The sequence below is a fragment of the Sturnira hondurensis genome, unplaced genomic scaffold, assembly GCF_014824575.4.
Source record: "Sturnira hondurensis isolate 20B ecotype Veracruz unplaced genomic scaffold, ASM1482457v3 Scaffold0021795, whole genome shotgun sequence".
Lineage (NCBI taxonomy): Eukaryota > Metazoa > Chordata > Mammalia > Chiroptera > Phyllostomidae > Sturnira > Sturnira hondurensis.
The window spans coordinates 9,720,128-9,740,459 of NW_028094426.1; the positions used below are offsets into that span (position 1 = coordinate 9,720,128).

General features: G+C 35.7%; 1 protein-coding gene across 5 annotated transcripts in view; it reads left to right on the top strand.

The window, feature by feature from the left end:
• The window catches only part of EPS8 (EGFR pathway substrate 8, signaling adaptor), a 168,688-nt gene that overhangs the window by 109,905 nt on the left and 38,451 nt on the right, over positions 1–20,332 (top strand). For 4 of the 5 annotated variants that reach the window (XM_037033975.1, XM_037033978.1, XM_037033976.1 and 1 more), the window contains 9 exons: positions 3,952–4,019; positions 5,141–5,302; positions 7,901–8,050; positions 9,878–9,960; positions 10,479–10,615; positions 13,663–13,736; positions 15,014–15,140; positions 16,205–16,293; positions 16,663–16,737. In XM_037033975.1, coding sequence (XP_036889870.1) covers positions 3,952–4,019; positions 5,141–5,302; positions 7,901–8,050; positions 9,878–9,960; positions 10,479–10,615; positions 13,663–13,736; positions 15,014–15,140; positions 16,205–16,293; positions 16,663–16,737 — 965 coding nt within the window. Of the gene's footprint in view, positions 1–3,951; positions 4,020–5,140; positions 5,303–5,504; positions 5,550–7,900; positions 8,051–9,877; positions 9,961–10,478; positions 10,616–13,662; positions 13,737–15,013; positions 15,141–16,204; positions 16,294–16,662; positions 16,738–20,332 lie in introns of those variants that run through there. The other variant, XM_037033979.1, reaches the window with a different exon arrangement.

A 20,332-nucleotide genomic window follows, 5' to 3' on the forward strand; every position in this document is an offset into this window, starting at 1 on the left:
GTGTACCAGAACATGTGACTCAGAGGGCAGTTGGGCAATTTTCCTGACTTATCTGAAAATTTTGAAGCTTCTTTTTTTTTCATTGGATAAGTTATTTTAACAGCTTGTTGAACTGGCAAGTAAAATTCTTATATATAATGTAATTTTGTCAAATGGACCTTGTTTGTTTTTAACAGCATTATTTTTGTTCAGATACTGTTTGCCGAACTGTGGTTATTGTTGCCTGAATAATGAGAACTTGTCATTACTACTCAGTACTCCTTGCGGATTCCCATTAAGCACCTCTCCTGTCTGGATATGATTCACCAAGATAGTGGGAAAGGAATTCTCCTTTATTGGTGGTTCAAAGTTTTTCTAATGTAAAGTAATAGGAACTCTAGTCCCTTATTTAAAGAAATACTTAGCAGCTGCTTTTATATATTAATTCTCCCTTCCTAATTGCCAAATCTTTACTTATTAAGCAAGTCTTTGTTTTTTTCCAGAGATAAATACCTAAAATAAAAATTTTCTGAGTATGTGCTGTTTCAAATCTTGCTATAGCTATACAGGCAAAAGGGAATTAAGTTGAAATACTGAGACCTGCATATTGTTACAGTTATCATTGTACTAACTGAAAAGTGAAATGAAGCCTAATTTTTCATGAAGACTATTTTTTAGAGCAGTTTTAGGTTCATGGAAAACTTGAGGGGGTGGTACAGAGATTTCCCATATATCCCTGTGCATATAAATAGCCTCCTCCACGTCTAGCCTCCCCCGCCAGAGTGGTACATTTGTTACAATTGATGAACCTATGTTGGTACATATCATAACCACCCAAAGTCCATTGAAGACTAAATTAGTGTTCCTTATCTGGAAGTTGAATATCAATTTTTGTTGGGGTATATCAACTCAGTAATGTTAAAATGATATGTAAAGCATTTTCATCCTTGGTTACTGAATTCACCTAATTTCATATCTTTGGGTTTGTATGTTCTGTCTGGTCCATGGGATAGAATCTGTTAGGAAAAAATAGTGAAATACAACCAGTGGTACTATGCAATCAATTAAAGTTTGTTCCTGCTTCAGACTGATTCAGAGAGAGAGAGAAAGACTGACACTACCTCTTCTATTGGGAGTTGAGCAGCTTGTAACACTAGAAACCCCAAAACTCTAGTGCCCCATTCGTTCAGTTACTTAATGCACTGCTTCATTATAATTTACACTATTAATTTGGAAAGAAAACTTTTCAATTTAAAGAGATACGATATAGCAGGTGAATTGGCATTTGCACAGAATCTGAAGCGGTGATTTTCAGCCTTGACTGCACATAAAAATTGCCTGGGGGCTTTTATAGATCCCAGTGCCTGGACTGCACCCTAGACCAGTTAGTTACCTAAGAACAACTAGATGGCGGGGGTATTTTTCAAAGTTTATTCTAATATGAAGCCAGGGTTGAGAATCTTTGTTTGAGAAAGTGATTTATGTCATTGGAAGCTTTATCTTGAGTATCGTTGAGACTAGTTAGGGTTTTCACACTGCTTTAAGACTTTCAGTGAGATAATGCAGTTTAGGAGCATAATTACTATTTACAGCTGTACTTGAGAGCATATATGATTCTCATAAAAAAAGAAATGTACTATAGTTGCCTTTAAAAGCCTTCTTTCAAAATTTCCTATTAAAATGTTAATATTAATCTTCATTTATTTATTGACTTAAATCACTGGAGCTATCTAACTATAACTATGTTTAATTATAAATCCATTTAAAGCATCCTACACTTTAGGACATTTTCTCATAAGGCGTGCATTTTATTTACTGTATAACATCAGAGAGAAAGCAGCTTTTGAATTCCAAAAATGGATTCTTAATTTGGAATATTGGAAATGGCACCGTATTTTCTAGGCAATCGGAATGTTCAGTTAACATCATTCTATTTACAGTAGGTAGTGTTTTCAAGTTCTGTAAAGGATGTTTCCGTGTGATTGAGAAACTGTGTATTAGGAAACTTGGGGGAGCAAATTCTGACTGCTTCATAATGAGAATATTCGATTACAAAAAATTGTATTTTTGACCTTTAACCGTTTGCCTATCACTTATGGGAGAGGCTGAGTCATGCACTTAACAATCCTGGGGCTGGATACCATGGCGACTGTTGCCACCCTTTTGCTGTCCTCAGCTCCCACCAGAAGAACTAGAACTACCTTCGTGTTCTGAGTGTGCTGTCGAGGGTTGTGGTAGAAGGTGACGAGCCAAGTGATCGTGAAATAGTGATTATTTCTCAAAGTGCTTTTCTTAGCTATGTCCTTGCATTACATATTGTATTTCAAAAGTCATAATGTTTTCTCCAACAATAGTTATCTATTTGTTAATGTCTCACATTGATTAACCCTTTACTAAAGATAATTAAAAAAATCATACTTGTTAACTTTTAAAAATATGTAGAATTCGGTCATGTAAGTGAAGGTTTATATTTTGACATATTGGAACAGAACATTTAAGATGAAACCAGATCATTCTTTTTGATCACATTATCTTGGTAGGAACGGTTGGATCATACTTCTTCAGGTCATCATCCAAACAAAAAAAGAAAGGTAGCGAAAACTGAACTTTGTAGTGTGTGTGTTTTTATTAAGTAACTTTAATGCTGCAAAAACAAAAATAGAATATACTGGAATAATACTAGAGTGATATAATATAAGGCATATGGATATTTTTCCTCTCAGTTTTAAGGTGAATGTGAATGAAAAGATAATTACTTTTATAAGCATTATTAAACAAAAATTTTTTGACGTTCTTAAGTAACTCTATAGTTACCACTCTAAGTCTGTACACATGCTTATTTTTGTGCTTGGGTGGCTTTTATGTTTGGCAGAACTTTTAACTTCTGTTGTAGGAAGGGCTAAATGTTCCTATATTAACTGAAGGAAGCATAATTACATTCCAGAAATTGGTTATTAGGAAAGCTAAGGAGTGTGTGTGTTTGTGTGGGCATGTGTGTAAAGTGAATTTTGCTACTGGAGGGGTCTTGTGGTTTGATCTGGTTTAACCCTTTTAATTTACAATAAGGGCGCTGAGGCCCAGAAGTCTCCTCCTTGGTGACAGACCCAGGGCTAGTACCACAAATCCCCTGGCTTCCACTTAGGGATTTTTGTTTTGTTTTGTGATTTTTTTTTTTAATCACAACATTCTGCTTTAAAAGAAATAGGCAACTCTGAATTTACCAATAAGCAACTTGCTTGATTGGAAAGCAACCAGTGCAAAATATTGCCTCCACGTATTTTATATTTTATTTTGGTTTTGCAGCATTTTACAAAAGAAAATTAAGGGATTATTTTCACTTTTAAAATAGTTTGCAGTTACTTTCTACCTAACTTCCTTATTTTTTCTAACAGCTTATATCTACAAGTCTGAGTTCACTTTTGTTTGTTCTGTAGATGTGTGAAAATTGTTAAAATTTAATGTCAGTCTGTATGATTAAATCATGTTTTCAATCTCCTCTAACACTCTCCATAGTTTGGATATTGTAAAAGGAGATGTTTCTTGCAGTGCCTGTTATTTTAATAGTCTAACTCATACAATACAGTATCTGTGACAGTATTTACAATTCTATTTTGTTCTCAGTATACTAAAAGATGAAATTTACAAACCAGTTTTTATCCTTTTTCCAAATAGTAGGTTCCTGATTAATAAAACTGTTATATGTTTTTTTCTTTCAATCTTAATAATCTTGTTAACCTCTGGGATAGTGAAAATTTGTATTAGGTCAAATTTTCATGCATTTCATTTAAGCTTGCTGGTAGCTTTTTCAATTAATGTGAATAATGAGTGTTTTCAGAGATATGACTCAATGGTGACTTGTCAACGACTGTATTTCTATGTGAGATAGACTAGTTAATAGTTGGCCACAAGACACTGACTGTGAACTTCAGCCTGCCGATGGGTAAATGATGTCCTTGTAAACTTCTCTTTCAGAACAAAGGAAGAATTATGCACGGGACAGCATCAGCAGTGTGTCGGATATTTCCCAGTACCGGGTTGAAGTAAGATGCTTGGTGTTTGCTCAAGTTGAGAAATGAATCTTGAGGGGTTCATTTACTACCAATAAAAACTTTGTTTTATTTCCTTTCTATGATGTATTCTGCAGTGGTTTTTTTTTGTTGTTGTTTTGTATTGCACATATGATTGAAATCATAGTGTTTTTGTCCTTTTCTGGCTGATTTATTTCACTGAGCATAATGCCCCAAGGTTCATACATGTTGTCACAATGGCAGTATTTCATCTTTTTTTTTTTTATGGTGAAGTAGTATTAGACTGTCTGTGTGTGTGTGTATGTATGCACATATATACACACATACACATAAGTTCTCTGTACATGTAGATATGTTACATTTTTATCCATTCATCTGTCTAGAGACACAGGTTGTTTCCATATTTTTTGGCTATTGCAAATAAGGCTTCAGTAAACATAGGGGTATGTGTATCTTTTTGAATTAGTGTTTTCATATCTTCAGGTAAATGCCCAGAAATGGCACAGGGTTGTATGGTAGTTCTAGTCTTTATTTTTTGAGGACCCTCCACACTGTTCTACATAGTGGCTACACTGATTTATAATCCCACTGACAATGTATGAGGGGGGACGTAATTTTTAAGTTGCTCTTATTTTCACTCCTCTACCTATCTCAAGTTTGCCTGATTCCGTGGTTCTAGTAGAGTGAAAAGGTCGATGGTTGCTACAGACTAGAGTTGCTGTTGTGACTCTCAATTATCTGTGTATGGTTTTCAAGATGCCACGTGGAATACCTACTATTGCATAGCATTCAAATAATGACAGGGAGTTAAAATTGGGGGCTGAGTTTAAGAGAATGTTATTTAAACTGTTTAGAATTTGTTTTTTATGGCATGGTTATAAAATGTATAGTTTAACATCACTCAGTGTTAAGCAGATTTAGCTATTTTATGATTCAAGGCATCATTTCCTGGGTTCAACAAACCTGCTTAACTTTATTATCTGAGTAAAAGAACCATGAACTTCCAGAGTAATGTTTTTGTCCCTCACCTCTTGGCTAGTTGACTTACATTAGGTTAGCTTTGCTGTCTTAGAAAATGTGTACTAAGAGACTGTGTGTATGTTACAAATATTTTTCTTTTTGCCAATCATAAGCACCTGACTACCTTTGTTCTGGATCGGAAAGATGCTATGATAACTGTTGATGATGGAATAAGGAAGCTGAAATTGCTTGATGCCAAGGGCAAAGTGTGGACTCAAGATATGATTCTTCAAGTGGATGACAGAGCTGTGAGCCTGATTGATTTAGAATCAAAGGCAAGTTTGTAAAATTTATACCATTTTACTTTTAAGGAAGGTCCACAAATATTAGGTTTACAGACTGTTTGCAGGTTAGTGAAAGTTTGATCAAATAGAATATTTTTGTTAATTATTAAAAAAATAATTTTACACACCCCAGTAATTTTTTTAAAAAAACTGCATAGGAAACACACACACACACACTGTGGCAACNATTCTTCAAGTGGATGACAGAGCTGTGAGCCTGATTGATTTAGAATCAAAGGCAAGTTTGTAAAATTTATACCATTTTACTTTTAAGGAAGGTCCACAAATATTAGGTTTACAGACTGTTTGCAGGTGAGTGAAAGTTTGATCAAATAAAATATTTTTGTTAATTATTAAAAAAATAATTTTACACACCCCAGTAATTTTTTTTAAAAAACTGCATAGGAAACACACACACACACACACTGTGGCAACCACACCAAATATATTTGCATACTGAATTTGCCGTGCAGGTTGCTTACTTGTGACTCCTGTTGGGAATTGAGAAAAGACAAAACAGAAGTTCTTGCCACTAAATCTTTTTCGCATTCGTGTGAAAGATGAGAAAACATACAGATAATTATAATAATTGTAAGAAAACAGAATTCTTAAAGTAGAAAGCTCTGGTCATATGATTGGGGGGAAGGTGTCAGGAAGATAGTGATCTTGGAGATTTATTCTGTTTTTGTTTTAAAAAGGAGGGAGAATAGGAGATTTATATATGCATAAAGTACCAAAAATTTTGCTGAACTGTGTTGATTTGATTTTAGAGAGGAACTGTAAAATGCATTTTTTTTTTTTGCCAAATTCTCGGTAAGGGGAATGATGAGATCACTGGTTTTTTAAAGCCAACTCCAAATACAGATAGCACTATAATAGAATGAATTTGTGAAATGGCTTATTTTGTCACTCTGGGCACATGTGTGAAGTATTAAGTGAAATGCTTGCTTTCAACTGGAGCATTTAGTAATACCATTCATCTTTTTGTATGCAGCAAAATATAATTCAGGGAAATGGTTGTTTAGGTACATTTTATACAATGAACTTAGGGTGAATCTTTAAAAAGCCTTTATCTTCAATATATGTATAACAGTCATTTAAATTAGTTTTTTAATTTTTAAACAAATAATAAAGCAGTGTTACAAAATTCTCATTTTAAAGCTTTATCAGTGAGAATAAAATGTAACTTGGGAAACCTGTTTTTCCTTAACATTCTCTTCTCTTGTTTATACTTATATTCTTTAAAAAACTTTTAATCCTCAGCTGAGGATATCTTTTATTGATTTTTAGAGAGAGACAGAGAGAGAGAGAGACATGAAATGGCTGCCTCCCACATAAGCTCGACCCAGGATCAAACCTGCAACCCCTTGGGTGCGCGGGAGGATGTTCCAACCAACCAGGCCACCTGACTAGGGCTACACTTATATTCTTTAAGTTGTATTTTTTACTCTGAGAAATGTTGATATGGCAAAAGTTACATTCTTACTTTATTTTTTTGAAGAGCAAAGATATAATTTCTTTTTTTAAAATTTACTTTTAGAAAGAGAGGAAGAAAGGGAGAAAGAGAGGGAGAGAAACATCAATGTGTGGTTGCCTCTCACGTGCCCCCTACCAGGGACCTGGCCCACAACCCAGCCCTGAGCCCCGAGTGGGTCTCTAACTGGCGACCCTTTGGCTCACAGGCCCGAGCTCAGTCCACTGAGCTACACCAGTCGGGGCCAGTCTTATTTTAACTTATCCTATTAAACTATGAAAAATTTTCCAGAGAATCTTCATAAAAGGTTTAAGATACCTCACAAGTTGTGTAAAGCCATTACTTTAATGATAAGCACCTTAAATATATCATTACGTACAGAATTATAATTGTGAGCAGAACATTCATTAGTTTTAAGAAGTACTATAATTATTTAATTGGTTGGTATTTTATTTGCATGATTCTTTATAGGTTACAGAGTATTCACTTTTATACCACCAAATATTAATACCTTAATTTTGAACAGTTTATTTATCACAGGATCCTTTTGACCCTGTTATTTTACATTTTTGGCTGGATTCTATCTATACAGTGAACTTTTACATTTGAGAGATTCACTGAAATAGAAAATGTACAAATAGCATATTATTCTTAGCCTAACATTTGTATGTATGTATGTATGCATATTTGTGGTATTGACTATTGAGTGTTCAAGTTGAAAAAAATCTGGCATTGCATAACCAGATGGGAAAGAATACCATGTGAGATGGTGAGTAATTTGGAAAGAGCTCTCAGTTTACTTTTTTTTTGCTGTTAAAGACATCATCTCTACCTTATAATCTGAGGAAATCAGTAATGTTAAATTCAGTGTTTATTAAGAACGTAATTACACTTCTCTACTAAATTTCTGTATTTTTATTGCTCTTTCTCTCACTTACCATCTAGCCCAGCCTTGTACCTACTCATCCTCCACGTTTACAAGGGTTTATTAATATTCATTGTCAATATGATTTGTGTACTTTAAAAATTATTTGTACAATGCTGAGAGCTCTTTGTGGAATAGATTTTATATATTCAATAAAAAATAAAGCAAATTATATTTTTTGACTTTGTAGAATGAACTGGAGAATTTTCCTTTGAATACAATCCAGCACTGCCAAGCTGTGATGCACTCCTGTAACTATGATTCAGTTCTCGCCCTGGTGTGCAAAGAGCCCACTCAGAACAAGCCGGATCTGCATCTATTCCAGTGTGATGAGGTTAAGGTAAAAGAGCAGTGAACTGTCTTTTCCTTTAAGCAGGTGTTCTGGCAGCTTTGGAATTATGTACTCCAGTCATATGGTTAGTGGGTACTAGAGTTTTAGTTTCCCACAATTTTGTAAGGAAAACAAATCCTTTAGTATCTTACTTTGGGTTTCCAGGTCAAGTAAATAAAGAGGAGATAGAATGATATTAAAAAAATAAGATGTATTCTATTTATTTTTAAAAGGGTAGCTAGTGTATTAAATTATTCATTGAATGACTTGGACATATAATTAAAAATTGATTCTACAGAAATCATGGTTCATGGGCAATAAATAATCACACATTATTTTACACCAATTACAAAGCATGGATTATTGCAATAAAGTACTTAGATATTTTCTAGGATATTGATTTAAAGTTCACCACTTTAATTATGTGACTTGAATAATTGCTCAAGATTTGTAATGCCTAAGTGAGAATGCAAAAACAGTTGAGCATAGTTATGAGTAGTAACATGCCGTATCCTGAAGATTTGTATTCCAAAGTGCACTTTAAGTACTACTCTGTAGCTATATACGTTTACTCACTGGGGCCATATTTCACATGAGACTTAATTTTTTCCAGCCCCACTGAAAATATAAAGTAAGATATGATATACTTTCTTTTATATGGATCACCTTGCAATGTCACTTTTGAGGTTTAAAGTTTCTTTACAGTTGGACTTTTACAATGTTCCTGCCCACATTTGCAGCAAAATTGTCCTTGAAATAGACCCCTATAGGAAGTTCAGGGTTTCTAGGCATCTTCAGTTTTAATCTCCCCCATAAGAGAAAGCCTTTGACCTGATTTGCAGAGTCTTCCTGAAACTAGGATGTTCTATGGTGAAAACACTGGAGGGGGGGCATGCTGACACTCTCATCTAACCTGCAGTGTGACCTTGACCGTGCCGTCACAGGGGTGTTCCTTAGTTTACTGAATTATAAAGGAAGGAGAACGGATTAGATCATCTTCAAGTGTCCTTTCAGGTCTAAAATTTTATGATTACCTGTGCTTTGGTAAAAGAATATAAAATAAATATATGAAAAATATACATAATTACAGAAAATAAGCAGGAACAAAAATAGGCAATGAATACATCCCAGCGAGACTCTGATATATAATAATAATCATTGGCTATAAATAAACTTCACAATCAAACAAAATAAACCTCTTTGCTGCTAATTTCACGTCGATTTCTAAGAAGACCAAATCAGGTTTTCTTGTTGAAAAAGTTGTTTGATTGGAGAATGTTCATTTTCACCTGAAATGACAAAATAAAGTGTTTATCCGAAAGGATACAACCTAGTATTGGGGTTCATTCCATGATTATAGTGGCTCTGTCCCACACTGAGAGTAACTCTGCTGGGACCACGTGATTTGTCTCCGCGGTTGAGTGGGTGCCCCGTGGATCCTGAGGATGAGGAAGGGGAGTGCTCCTCAACACACATGTGCTCCTACCTCCTTCCGTTCTTTTCGGGAAGTGATATTTACCTTGTTCCATTTTCAGCATAGGATTATACTTTTACCTTTGCAAATCCTTTCTGTATTTGCCTTTGTGCGAGAATAGCTAGAAACTAAAGAAAGGAATCTAGGCTAAACAATATTTTAAAATTCCTTCAGTTTTTAAATCTTGTCAGTATAAAGTGCAGCATCAAAAAAAGAGTGAGTTTTGAAAGCAGCTTGGGAGAACACTGTTCTGCCCCAAGACACTCGCTGATTCCGGGGGAACGTGTCCCTTTTTCTGTTCTAACCTACCTGTCGAGAGAAGAAAATCCATAACCTCTGTGGGGACTTGTCGTTCATCGCAGGCGAACTTGATCACTGAAGATATTGAAAGTGCAATCAGTGACAGTAAAGGAGGCAAGCAGAAGAGGAGGCCTGATGCCCTGAGGTAAAAGAAATGAAGGGGTAGAATCGATTGGTTTGTAAGTGTTTTTTTCCTCTAAAGACTTATAAAAATTACTTTCAGTGAAGATATAATTTACACATTGCAGACTGTAATCTCAACTCGTTTGCCCTCCGAGGTTCCTCGTCAGTGTGTGTGCAGACTGTTTCTCTCCGTGTTTCTGTTCTTTGATGTGGCTTCTGCTGTCTGTGTTGTCATGGTCATGAATGATGATTGGCATTTCAGGGGCGGGTGGCCTGAGGAGTATGAGTGGTTATTGGGACTAGCGCTGGTTCGTGGCCTTTCCAAATCACAGGAGACCCAGAAAAAGGTTGAACCTAGGTTTCAGTGGAATTTAAAGTTTTTGTATTTCTTATATATAGTAAGGAATACTTAGAAAACCCTTTCTGTATTACTCCTTGACTGGTTCTTCTTAAGGTTGGAGGACTGAGACCGTAAGTTGTGAGAACTGATATTATAGAAATGGAGATGGTAAAAACTCAACTTGTTCTCACTGTTTTCAGGATGATTTCGAAAGCAGATCCCGGTATTCCACCTCCACCCAGAGCTCCTGCCCCTGCCCCCCCTGGGACTGTTACCCAGGTGGATGTTAGAAGTCGGGTGGCAGCCTGGTCAGCCTGGGCAGCTGACCAAGGGGACTGTGAGTATTTCTAGGAACTGATACTTAATGAACTTTTACTTACAGTTGCAACACAGTTCTTGCTTTCGAATTCTGATGCTGATTTCTGGGCTGTAGTTTGAAGTTAGTTTTAAAAATTTAAACCTTAGGTAAAGGAAAGTTAAGCTTGAACACTGTAAAACTATTCTATATGAGAGTTCAGACCAGTCGTTTACTAGATATGGTGTTAGGATTAGAGATTAGAGTCTTTTTCTTAGAGAAATGTAGTCAAAGGTAGAAAGTTTGACTTGACTAATAATTAAATGGGAGGTAATAAAATATATACTGAACAAGAAACTAGGAGGTTTTTGTAAATTTAAGATTATACTTCAAATTCTTTCCACTACTTATTATCTTACCACTGTTTTCCTTTGGACAAGTTAGCTGTGGTTGCGTGGAAAGGACAGCAGGGCAGTGGCAAAGGGGTGAATGGCAGTTTCTGCTGGGGTACCCTTGTCAGAGGGCCCTTTGTATGTGTTGTCATTTTAACCTGATGGTCTTTGTAAAAACAAATAATCATAAGCATAGAATTTAGCGTAACTTTTTATATGTCAGAGTATTTGATCAAATCTGAAATTTTTATGGCTGAAAAATGCCTTAAAATATTCAGGCATTTAATATGCCCAGTCTTCTCATTTTAAGGGTGAATAAATTGTGATACAGCAAGTTTGAATTTGAGGAGGACTAGAGCCCCCCGTTTTGCCTCCTAGTTCAGTGAAACTTCCTTAATCACTTGTCCTGTGTAGGTAAAGCATCATTCATAGAGGATGTCTGTCAGTATAGATGAGTAGAACTTGATTGCCAAGGTGAGTGGCATTGGACTGTACTTTGTGTCTGGTGAGTCAAAAGTTGAGCTCTGGAGCAAGGCTGGGCTCTACCTGTGTGACCTTGGACAGTTTTATCTGCCCGAGCTTCAGCATCACTTATGGATAATACAGTGCGGATAATAAATAACTCATGGGTTGCTGTGAATCTGAAAGCAATTAATATCTCTAATAGTATCTATTACAACTATTACAATGTAGTAAGAATAATTTGTGGTGGTTCTCTTTTTTTTTACCAAATTGAGATCATTTTACTTTCTGAAATACTTTTCATTTTATTTATTTTTTTTAAAGATTTTATTTATTTATTTATCTTTAGAGGGTAAGGAGAGAGGGAGAGAAACATCAATGTGTGGTTGCCTTTTGTGTGTCCCCTGCTGGGAGTTGGCCTGCAGGGAACTGGCCTGCAACCCAGGCATGTGCCCTGACTGGGAATCGAACCGCGATCCTCTAGTTACAGGCCTGTGCTCAATCCACTGAGCTACACCAGCCAGGGCTCATTTTATTTGTATTTCTTATATCCTTAAAGTTATTTTCAGAGATTTATGCATAAGCTCAGCTACCAAACAGGTGAAAGAAAGAAATCTTTGAAACATGTATTTTTTAAAAATAAAGTAACAGAATTATTAGTTATTTTAACTTTATAACAGGTTCTGTGTTTAGGGATTATATAAATTTCTATTAATTCATTTTGTCTGTGAAAAAATTATGGCTTCCTGGTCTTATTAGAATTTGTCTAAATTACTTGGTGCAACTTCATCTATATAACAAAGTTTTCAGAACTAATCTACTACTAGGCTGAACAGAACACTCCTGTGAGGTTCTGTGTGGATCCAGGCTAGTTTTTAGTTGGAAAGATCCCCAAAAGAACTATCTTTCTGGCCCCTCTGAAGGTTTGGCTGACTCAAACCTTCTTGGCTGAACAACTCCTTTGAGTTGTTTCTTGGCTGAGCAACTCCTTTGGGTCCTTGAGGTAGCTCTAGCCTGACCCCGGAAGTGATCTCTGTAGAATAGTGTCAGTGGTGGTGGGGCTGCTAGGCACACACACTGAAAAAACCCGAGAAATACCGCATCTGCCCCTTACCTCAGCCTCTCACCTCACCTATCTGGACTTCCTAATAGCTGTGTTTCAAGTTCAGCTTGCTGCTGGTGGTGTATACTATAGCCAAGATAGTAGCTCCCCACAGATAAAGTAGCACTTAACTTACAAGATTTTATAAATAAATTCTAATTATCCTAAAATACTTAATAGCCACTCATTAAGTTTCATTAAGATTTAGGGTTTTTTTTCCTATTTTATAACAAGTATTCTACTTATAGGAAATTAGGCCTGAAAGAAACATAGCAATGTAGAATGTTTAATGTTTTCTTCAGTTCTCTATATTGAACAGAATGAATCGTGATGATATATCAAGAATTGTATTTCCATTAGTGATGATACATTTTTCTGTTCCACATATACTTGTTTTTTAGTTCCTCTTCTGTGAAATACATGTACCAGTTTCTCTGTTTAGTGGTAGTTTTAACTTCCTCATACCACCCAGGAAGGATGATGATAATGATAATGACCTCGTGATTAACATCACGTTTTAGCCAAGTGAGCTAACTTAACATCTTGAATGCTTTTAAGACATTTATTCTTTAATTTACAAGTTTCTGCAGATATTTATAATTTTAAAGAATATGATTTAAAATTAATGATCCCAGGATTGTGGGTTTTAAGTTTGATGACAACTAGAATTTTAAGAAACATTTTACTGTCAGAATCCCCAAAATGTATTGCAGTCACGGTGTTGGAATATATAAAAATTAGAAGCTCTGTTGCATTAGAATTATTTGGCCACTGTTTGTGAAGTAGGTGCTTAAATGTGGGTTTATATTTCTTGGTTAAGAACTAGAGGGTCCTAAGTTAGGGTTGGTTTCATAGGCAGCTGACATAGGGAAGAGGGAGACTAGAGGGGAAATTATAGGTTAAAAAAAAACTTAAAGGTGAAAAGCAAGTACTGAGCTCTGCCCAAATACTTCTGTTACTCTTGGCAAGGATTCATGTCATAGATGAGAGCAGAGTTTTGATTTTGTATCCAGTGGAGGTGTTCCCTTTTGCAAGTGGGCTCTTCTGTAATCAGTTTCTAGCCTTTGTTTAATTATCTATATTGATATTACTTAGACAACAGATTGAAAGGGTTACGATTCTTCTTTCTGTAGTCGAGAGACTAAGGCAGTACCATGGGCATGAAGAAACGCCGGAGGTGATGGCAGCCCGAATTGACAGAGATGTGGTGAGTGTAGCATTCATCTGCAGATCACTGGCTTTACTTTAACAGAGGAAAAAATATTTGCAAGGAAAACAAAGTTGATTAAATAAAGATGTTTTGTAGAAACTGTATTTTCTCTTTTTAGTGGTAGTTATGCCCTTTGAATTATTTTTCTTCTTAACTGTTTTTGCCTTTATGGCAATATTTAACTAGTAGACTTTATGTAAATCTTTAATGAATAATAAATAGAATTAACATAGTCACTAGTTTACAAAGGAATTTAAATGGAATTATAAGATTTAAAGATTTTTCATTTTTGTTAACAATTTTAAGTTCGTAATTGAAGTATTTTTAATGTGTCTTACTGGAATTTATTGAGAATATTTTATAATACCTGAAAGTTAAAAGAAGTTAAGTGGTACTTTTAAAGGTACATATGTAAATTTTAATTTCTTATGAAGGATAAGGCTATATTTATTTTTTTTTCCATAGTAATTTACTTGCAAGAAAGGCAGTGCTCTGTGATGTAATCACAAAGTATGTCGTCAGTATAATTACTTTTTATGCTATGCTCATATTCAATGGGAAACAAAACTTAAGAATTTGAAGTTTGGAATTTAAATTTTATAGTGCATGATTATTTGTTATACTTAAAAGTTTGTTTAATCCCACTTTCTAGTTTTTAATTAGAAGAATGTAATGTTTCACATGTACTAGAGAAAGTCAACTAAGACTTATAGTATACAAGATAATCAAAACTGATCTGATGATCGGTGAAAGCATAGTTCATTAATTTTGTTTTACCATGTAGAATTCATAATGCCTATTGTTGTAGATTATCCACATGTTTATTAGGTTATCACAGCATTTTATATACCTTTAATCCTATGACATAATATTGTTGTTGTTTCATTGGTGCATTCATTAGAAAAACAGAAATGCTCAGTGCTTTACTAACGAAATGTTCCTTAGAATTATTTTTTTACTTTATGTGGAGAACACTATGAGGAAATTAGAGTAATTGAAAATAATTAATGATCTGAAAAGGTATTGCTGAATGTTTTCTTTGTGGTATTGAAAAGAGAGCAAAATTAAGCTAAACAAAAATGTAAATGTCAGACTTTGTCGACAGGTATATTTAGTTCAATTCTCAGAATTGGTAATAAACTTGAAATTTGCATGTAGGAAGTGTTTTTTTCTTTAATTTTTTTTAACTTTCTGACTTTTTCTTTACTGACTGTATATAGCCAAGCCAAAAAATTGTTGTGTTTTATATTTAATTACATAATTTCTCATTTCAGCAAATCTTAAACCACATTTTGGATGACATTGAATTTTTTATCACAAAACTCCAAAAAGCAGCTGAAGCATTTTCTGAGCTTGCTAAAAGGAAGAAAACTAAGAAAGGTAAAAGGAAAGGACCAGGAGGTAAGTTAGATGATTTTGTCTTCTAAAAACCAACCAGAGCTCCAGTGGTAGGCCGTTTCTGCCCTTGTGAACTGCTCAGAAAAACTCCATTGACAGTGAACCGAGGTTCCTTTTAATGTGTTTTCTTCTATTACCATTTGATCTCCTTTTACATAACAGTGCCTCCCTGCCTCTCCCCACCCCTGCTATCGCCACACTGTTGTCCAAGATTCCTTTTATAGTTTTGGGGGTAGCACCAGCAACTTGGGGAGAGACTGGATTCACCTAGGGAGTAGTCCCTTTTTGGTTCTGAGTTGGCTATAGTAAAGAAAGACACAGGATTCTTGACCTGAGTTAAAAAGACTCTGGGATTCAAGTAGTGGCTGTGTTTGTCGTTAATGTCTGGTAAAGAAAGTCACAGCTCTATTCTTGTCATATTTGGATTTATTTTATTGTAAATATTGAACCTCATTATTTTGTTAATAAAAGGATTGACATTTTGTTAAAATGTCAGTGGATTTGAATATTTTTATCATAACCCTCCAAAAGTATATTCAGGTCATATATATATATATATATATATAATTTTTGTATATATGTATATAAGAAGCAGAATAGGTAGGCACAAAATTGACAGGGGGAGTTTAAGAATAGAATAGGAATTGGACAAGCCAAAGAATGTATATGTACAGCCCAAGGACATGAATTTGGGTGGGCCGGGGGAATGCTGCAAGGTGGGAGGGCAGTACAGAGTGGAGGGAGATGAAAGGAAGGATAAAAATTGGGACAACTGTAATATGATAATTAATAAAATATACTTAAAAAAGAAGAAGGGCTGCAATATAAATTTATGGAGTCTAATGAGCAATTGGTGGTGCCTAAAGGAATGGAATCCATTCAAATGTTGGATTATCTTAATTTGTTATAGTCAGACTGTGAGATGTGGCAGAGTAAGTAGTAGCTGGTGATACCTGGTGTGATCATCAAACTTTATAGACATAAATGTGTTTTGATTGTATGTTTTCACTTTGTGTATTTTTTGGCAATCTGCTCTCACCTACCCCTTCTCCTCCTTATTTCTTTAGAGGGTGTTTTAACTCTGCGGGCAAAACCTCCACCCCCTGATGAATTTATTGACTGTTTTCAAAAGTTTAAACATGGATTTAACCTTCTGGTAAGTGCAATTTATATGTAACTAAAAGAAACAAATAAAGGAGATCAAAGTCAAGCCAGGGTGTTGCTGATTAAAATAAGAGGTAAATTGTTCTCCTGGATTTTTTTGTATATATGTTTTTATTTGCCTTTAAATGGAACAAAAGGTGATAAAATATGTATATCTAAGAGACCTGATTTTAAAAAACTGACTCCTTTTTTTTCAACTAAATTATCCTAATCTGACTCACCCAGGCTTAATTAATATACTGCTAGGTGAATCTAGGAGTAAAGAACTCTTCATCTTAGTCTGTATTGGACATTCTTGAATGTTTGTCTTTTGCTCAGTTATGTCATAGTAATATGTTTGTCTGTATTCTTAATGTTACAGGCCAAATTGAAGTCTCATATTCAGAACCCTAGTGCTGCAGATCTGGTTCATTTTTTATTTACTCCATTAAATATGGTAAGATTTTCTGAATTGAAGAAAGTAACCATTATTAGTATGTTTTTTAGCCCCAAGTGTCTATTTAAATTATCTAGACAGTTTTTCTTTGTTACTTGCCTTCTGTGTAAACACTGAGAATGTGAAATTTGAGAGTTTAAAGAGCTTTGGAAATGATGTATTTTAAACACCTTACTTTATAGCTGAGAACATTTATGTCCGTGACAGAGCTAGGGAAATGAAAAGAAGTAAAGATTTGTTAGATACTAGTGTTTCAGTAGATTCTAGTATAAATGGCTTGAGTAGCATAGACATTTTTCTCTTTCTCACAAAATGGGCTAGGCATCAAGGGTCTAGTGCTGAATGAGTGGCGTTTCTCCACGATGTTGTTCCAAGACCCAGATTCTTTTCTTTGAGGTGTTCGTTTATCACCTGAGCTGTCTCTGATTCAGTCATTTGTTCATTTGTTTATTTATTCAACAAATACTAATTGACAGCCTGCTGTGTGCTTGGTATTATTAGTAGCTCATCGGGAGCAAAACTGATATAAATTCTTACCCTCTCAGAACTTATATTTTAGTATGGAGGGACGAACAGTAAACTAAATAAATATATAACTAACACAGTTCGTGAAAAATAAATGCTGTGTGAAAAAAAATGTAACAGGGCAAGTGACCAGGGAGTGTTTCAGGTGTGTGTACGTGTGTGTGTGTTACAGTTTTTGAATAGGGTTGGTTGAGGGAACAGTTCACTGAAAAGGTGTCATTTGAGCCAACAAAGTGAAGAATGAGTCATGTGGATTTCTGAAGAAAGAGAATTCCAGGCAGAGAACAGCTAATGCAAATGCTCTTGAACGATAACGTGTAAGTAATGTTCTTGGAATAAATAGGTATTGTGACTTGAACAGAGTAAGGGAGGAGATCTCATTTAGAAGGAGATGAAGTCAACAAATTAGTAGGCAGACATACTTTTTGGTCCTTATATATGATTGTGAAACCTTTGGCACTTTTGGAAGGGTTTCAACAAAAATGGGTCGTTCTGGCTGCAATATTTAGAAATTTGGGGGAAGAGGGAACTGAGGTGGATATTAAAACAATCCAGATGAGAGATTATGGTTTTTGGACCAAGTAATATTGGAGGTAATGAGAAGAAGTCAGATTCTGGTTATAAATCATTGAAGCAACAAGATCTGATGGTAGATTGGATGCACTGCACAGGAGCCAAGGATGTCACAAAAGTTTTTGGCCTAAGACTAAAGGATGGACTGGTTATTAACTGAGAGAGTGAAACCTGGGATTCAAAACATTCAAAAATAGGTTTTTTGAGAAAGATAAGGAATTCAGTTTAAGTCGTGTGAAGATTAAGATATATCCAGATGGAAAAACTTGAAAATGTAGTTGAATATTTGAATTTGGAGTTCAGTGGAGAAATCGGGCCTGTAGTTCCAAATTTGAGGGTCATCTACATGTAGAAGGCATTTAAAGCCATGAAATCGGATGATGTCACCAAGGGAGTAATTGTAGATAAAAAAAAAGAGTAAGGACTAATAAAGCTTCAGGCTGTTTCAGTGTGAGGAGAATGGGAAGGACCAGCAAAAAGAAGAAGCACAAGTTTATTTTGTAAGCAACCTAAGTGCCCATCAGTATGTGAGTGGCTCAAAAGACTGTGGTACATTTACACATACTGTGCAGCAGAGAGACTGATTCCTGTGCAGCAGGAATACTGTGCAGCAGAGAGAACGAAGGAGCTCCTACCCTCTGCAACAGCATGGATGGAAGTGGAGAGCATTATGCTAAGTGGAATAAGCCAGGATGTGAAAGACAAATTCCATATGATCTCAGCTATAAGCAGAACCTGATCAACAAAACAAACAGGCAAGCAAAACACAACCAGAGACATTGAAATACAGAATACATTGACAGTAACCAGAGAGGAGCAGGGAGGGGGATAATAGGAGATAATAGGGGAAAGGCCATCGAGGAACATGTGTAAAGGACGGATACATGGACAAAGCCAAAGGGGGTAGGTTCGAGGGTGGGAGGTGGGGATGAGAGGGTGGGGGGACATGGTGGGGTGAAAATGGAGACAACTATACTTGAACAACAAAGTAAATAAGTAAGTAAGTAAATAAATAAATAAAAGAAACAAAACACAAGTTTATTGTGGTATTCTAGAAGCCAAATGAAGAAGAATGTTTCCAAGAGGAAGAAGTGAGCTGTTATGTTAGCTGTCTAGGGTGGAAATTTATCTCCATGTCCTTGTAAGTACTGTGCAAAGGCAAAGAAAGACAGGTTTGTCTATTTTATTTTTTTTGCAGTCTTTTTTTTATTGTTGTTCAAGTACAGTTGTCTCCAGCCTCCCCTTACCCCATCCACCTCCACCTCCCACCCTCAACTCTACCCCGCTTTGGCTTTGTCCGTGAGACAGTCTTGTCTTTAAAGAGGTAACTCTGGACTTCAACAGATAATTTCTGCCATTATCCAGTTAGCCTGAAACACTGAACTTCCACACCTAACACTAAAAGAACACGGTTTCCTTCTGAGTGGCTATGTATGCATCTAAATGCAGTCTTCTCCTTCTAGAAGGAGGAAGAGGAGAATGGACACTGGGGGACAGTTAGCAGTCTTTGGCCTTCACACTATGTTCTTGGTACAGTGATGTGCACCTAACACAATATTCTCCCCAGAAAACTTCCTTCTCGTACATGTGTAGTCTTATATAAGGTATAATTTTTGAAGCTAACAAAATGGTATGTTGGGAACACTTCCCTTCGTGAAGGAGCTGAAATGTTATCCTATGAAGAGTATTACCACTTGTGTCATAGACCAGGACCCAAGATACACATCTTAATTTTCTAGAATTTTAATACCCAGGTATGTTCTTTCCTTTTACACTGAATGAAGTGGGCACAATTATGTCCTTCCCTTCCCATTTTACATTTCTTATCTTTAGAAATAGTAGTAGTGGTTTTTCTAAACTGACATTATGTGCAACCACCTTGTCCTACAAAAGAGCTGGGAGAATGAACTAGAATGATATTTAAGGGCACACGAAGGAAAGTGCTGGAGTTTGGGGAAGGCATGGCAACAGATAGTAGATGAACAGTTGTAGGCCTTACATGCGGACAGATCCGAAAAGAGCCTGGGCTGCGAATCACCTTTTCTATTGATACAGGTCATTTCCCTGTTTGAGGGGAGGACGGATGAGAAAGAAGTAGAAAGAAGGTAGAATTTTCTTTTAAAAACTTCCAGGGGGACAGTTTCTTACTTCTGGGGCTAGGGCAGAAATGTGTGGAGTGACCATGAGTGATTCACCCCATGAGTGAAAGCGCAAAGGATTACTTTATAGAATGACAATAGCAGTAATGATGATTGCTAGTATTGCTCTGCGTATTACTCCTGTGATTTTTTTAAAGAGTAGGAAAAGGAACTATATGAAGCAGATATATGTTGCTACTTTTGATTTAGAGCATATGAAGACTGAGGTCGTTGAGTTCTTCAATCTTTATCAAAAATGGAGCAAATTCAGCATTTCTCATACCTTGTACTTGGGTATCAGAGAAAGTGAGGAAAAGGGAGAATCCAAGTAATAAAAAGGAATAAATCTCATTCTTTTT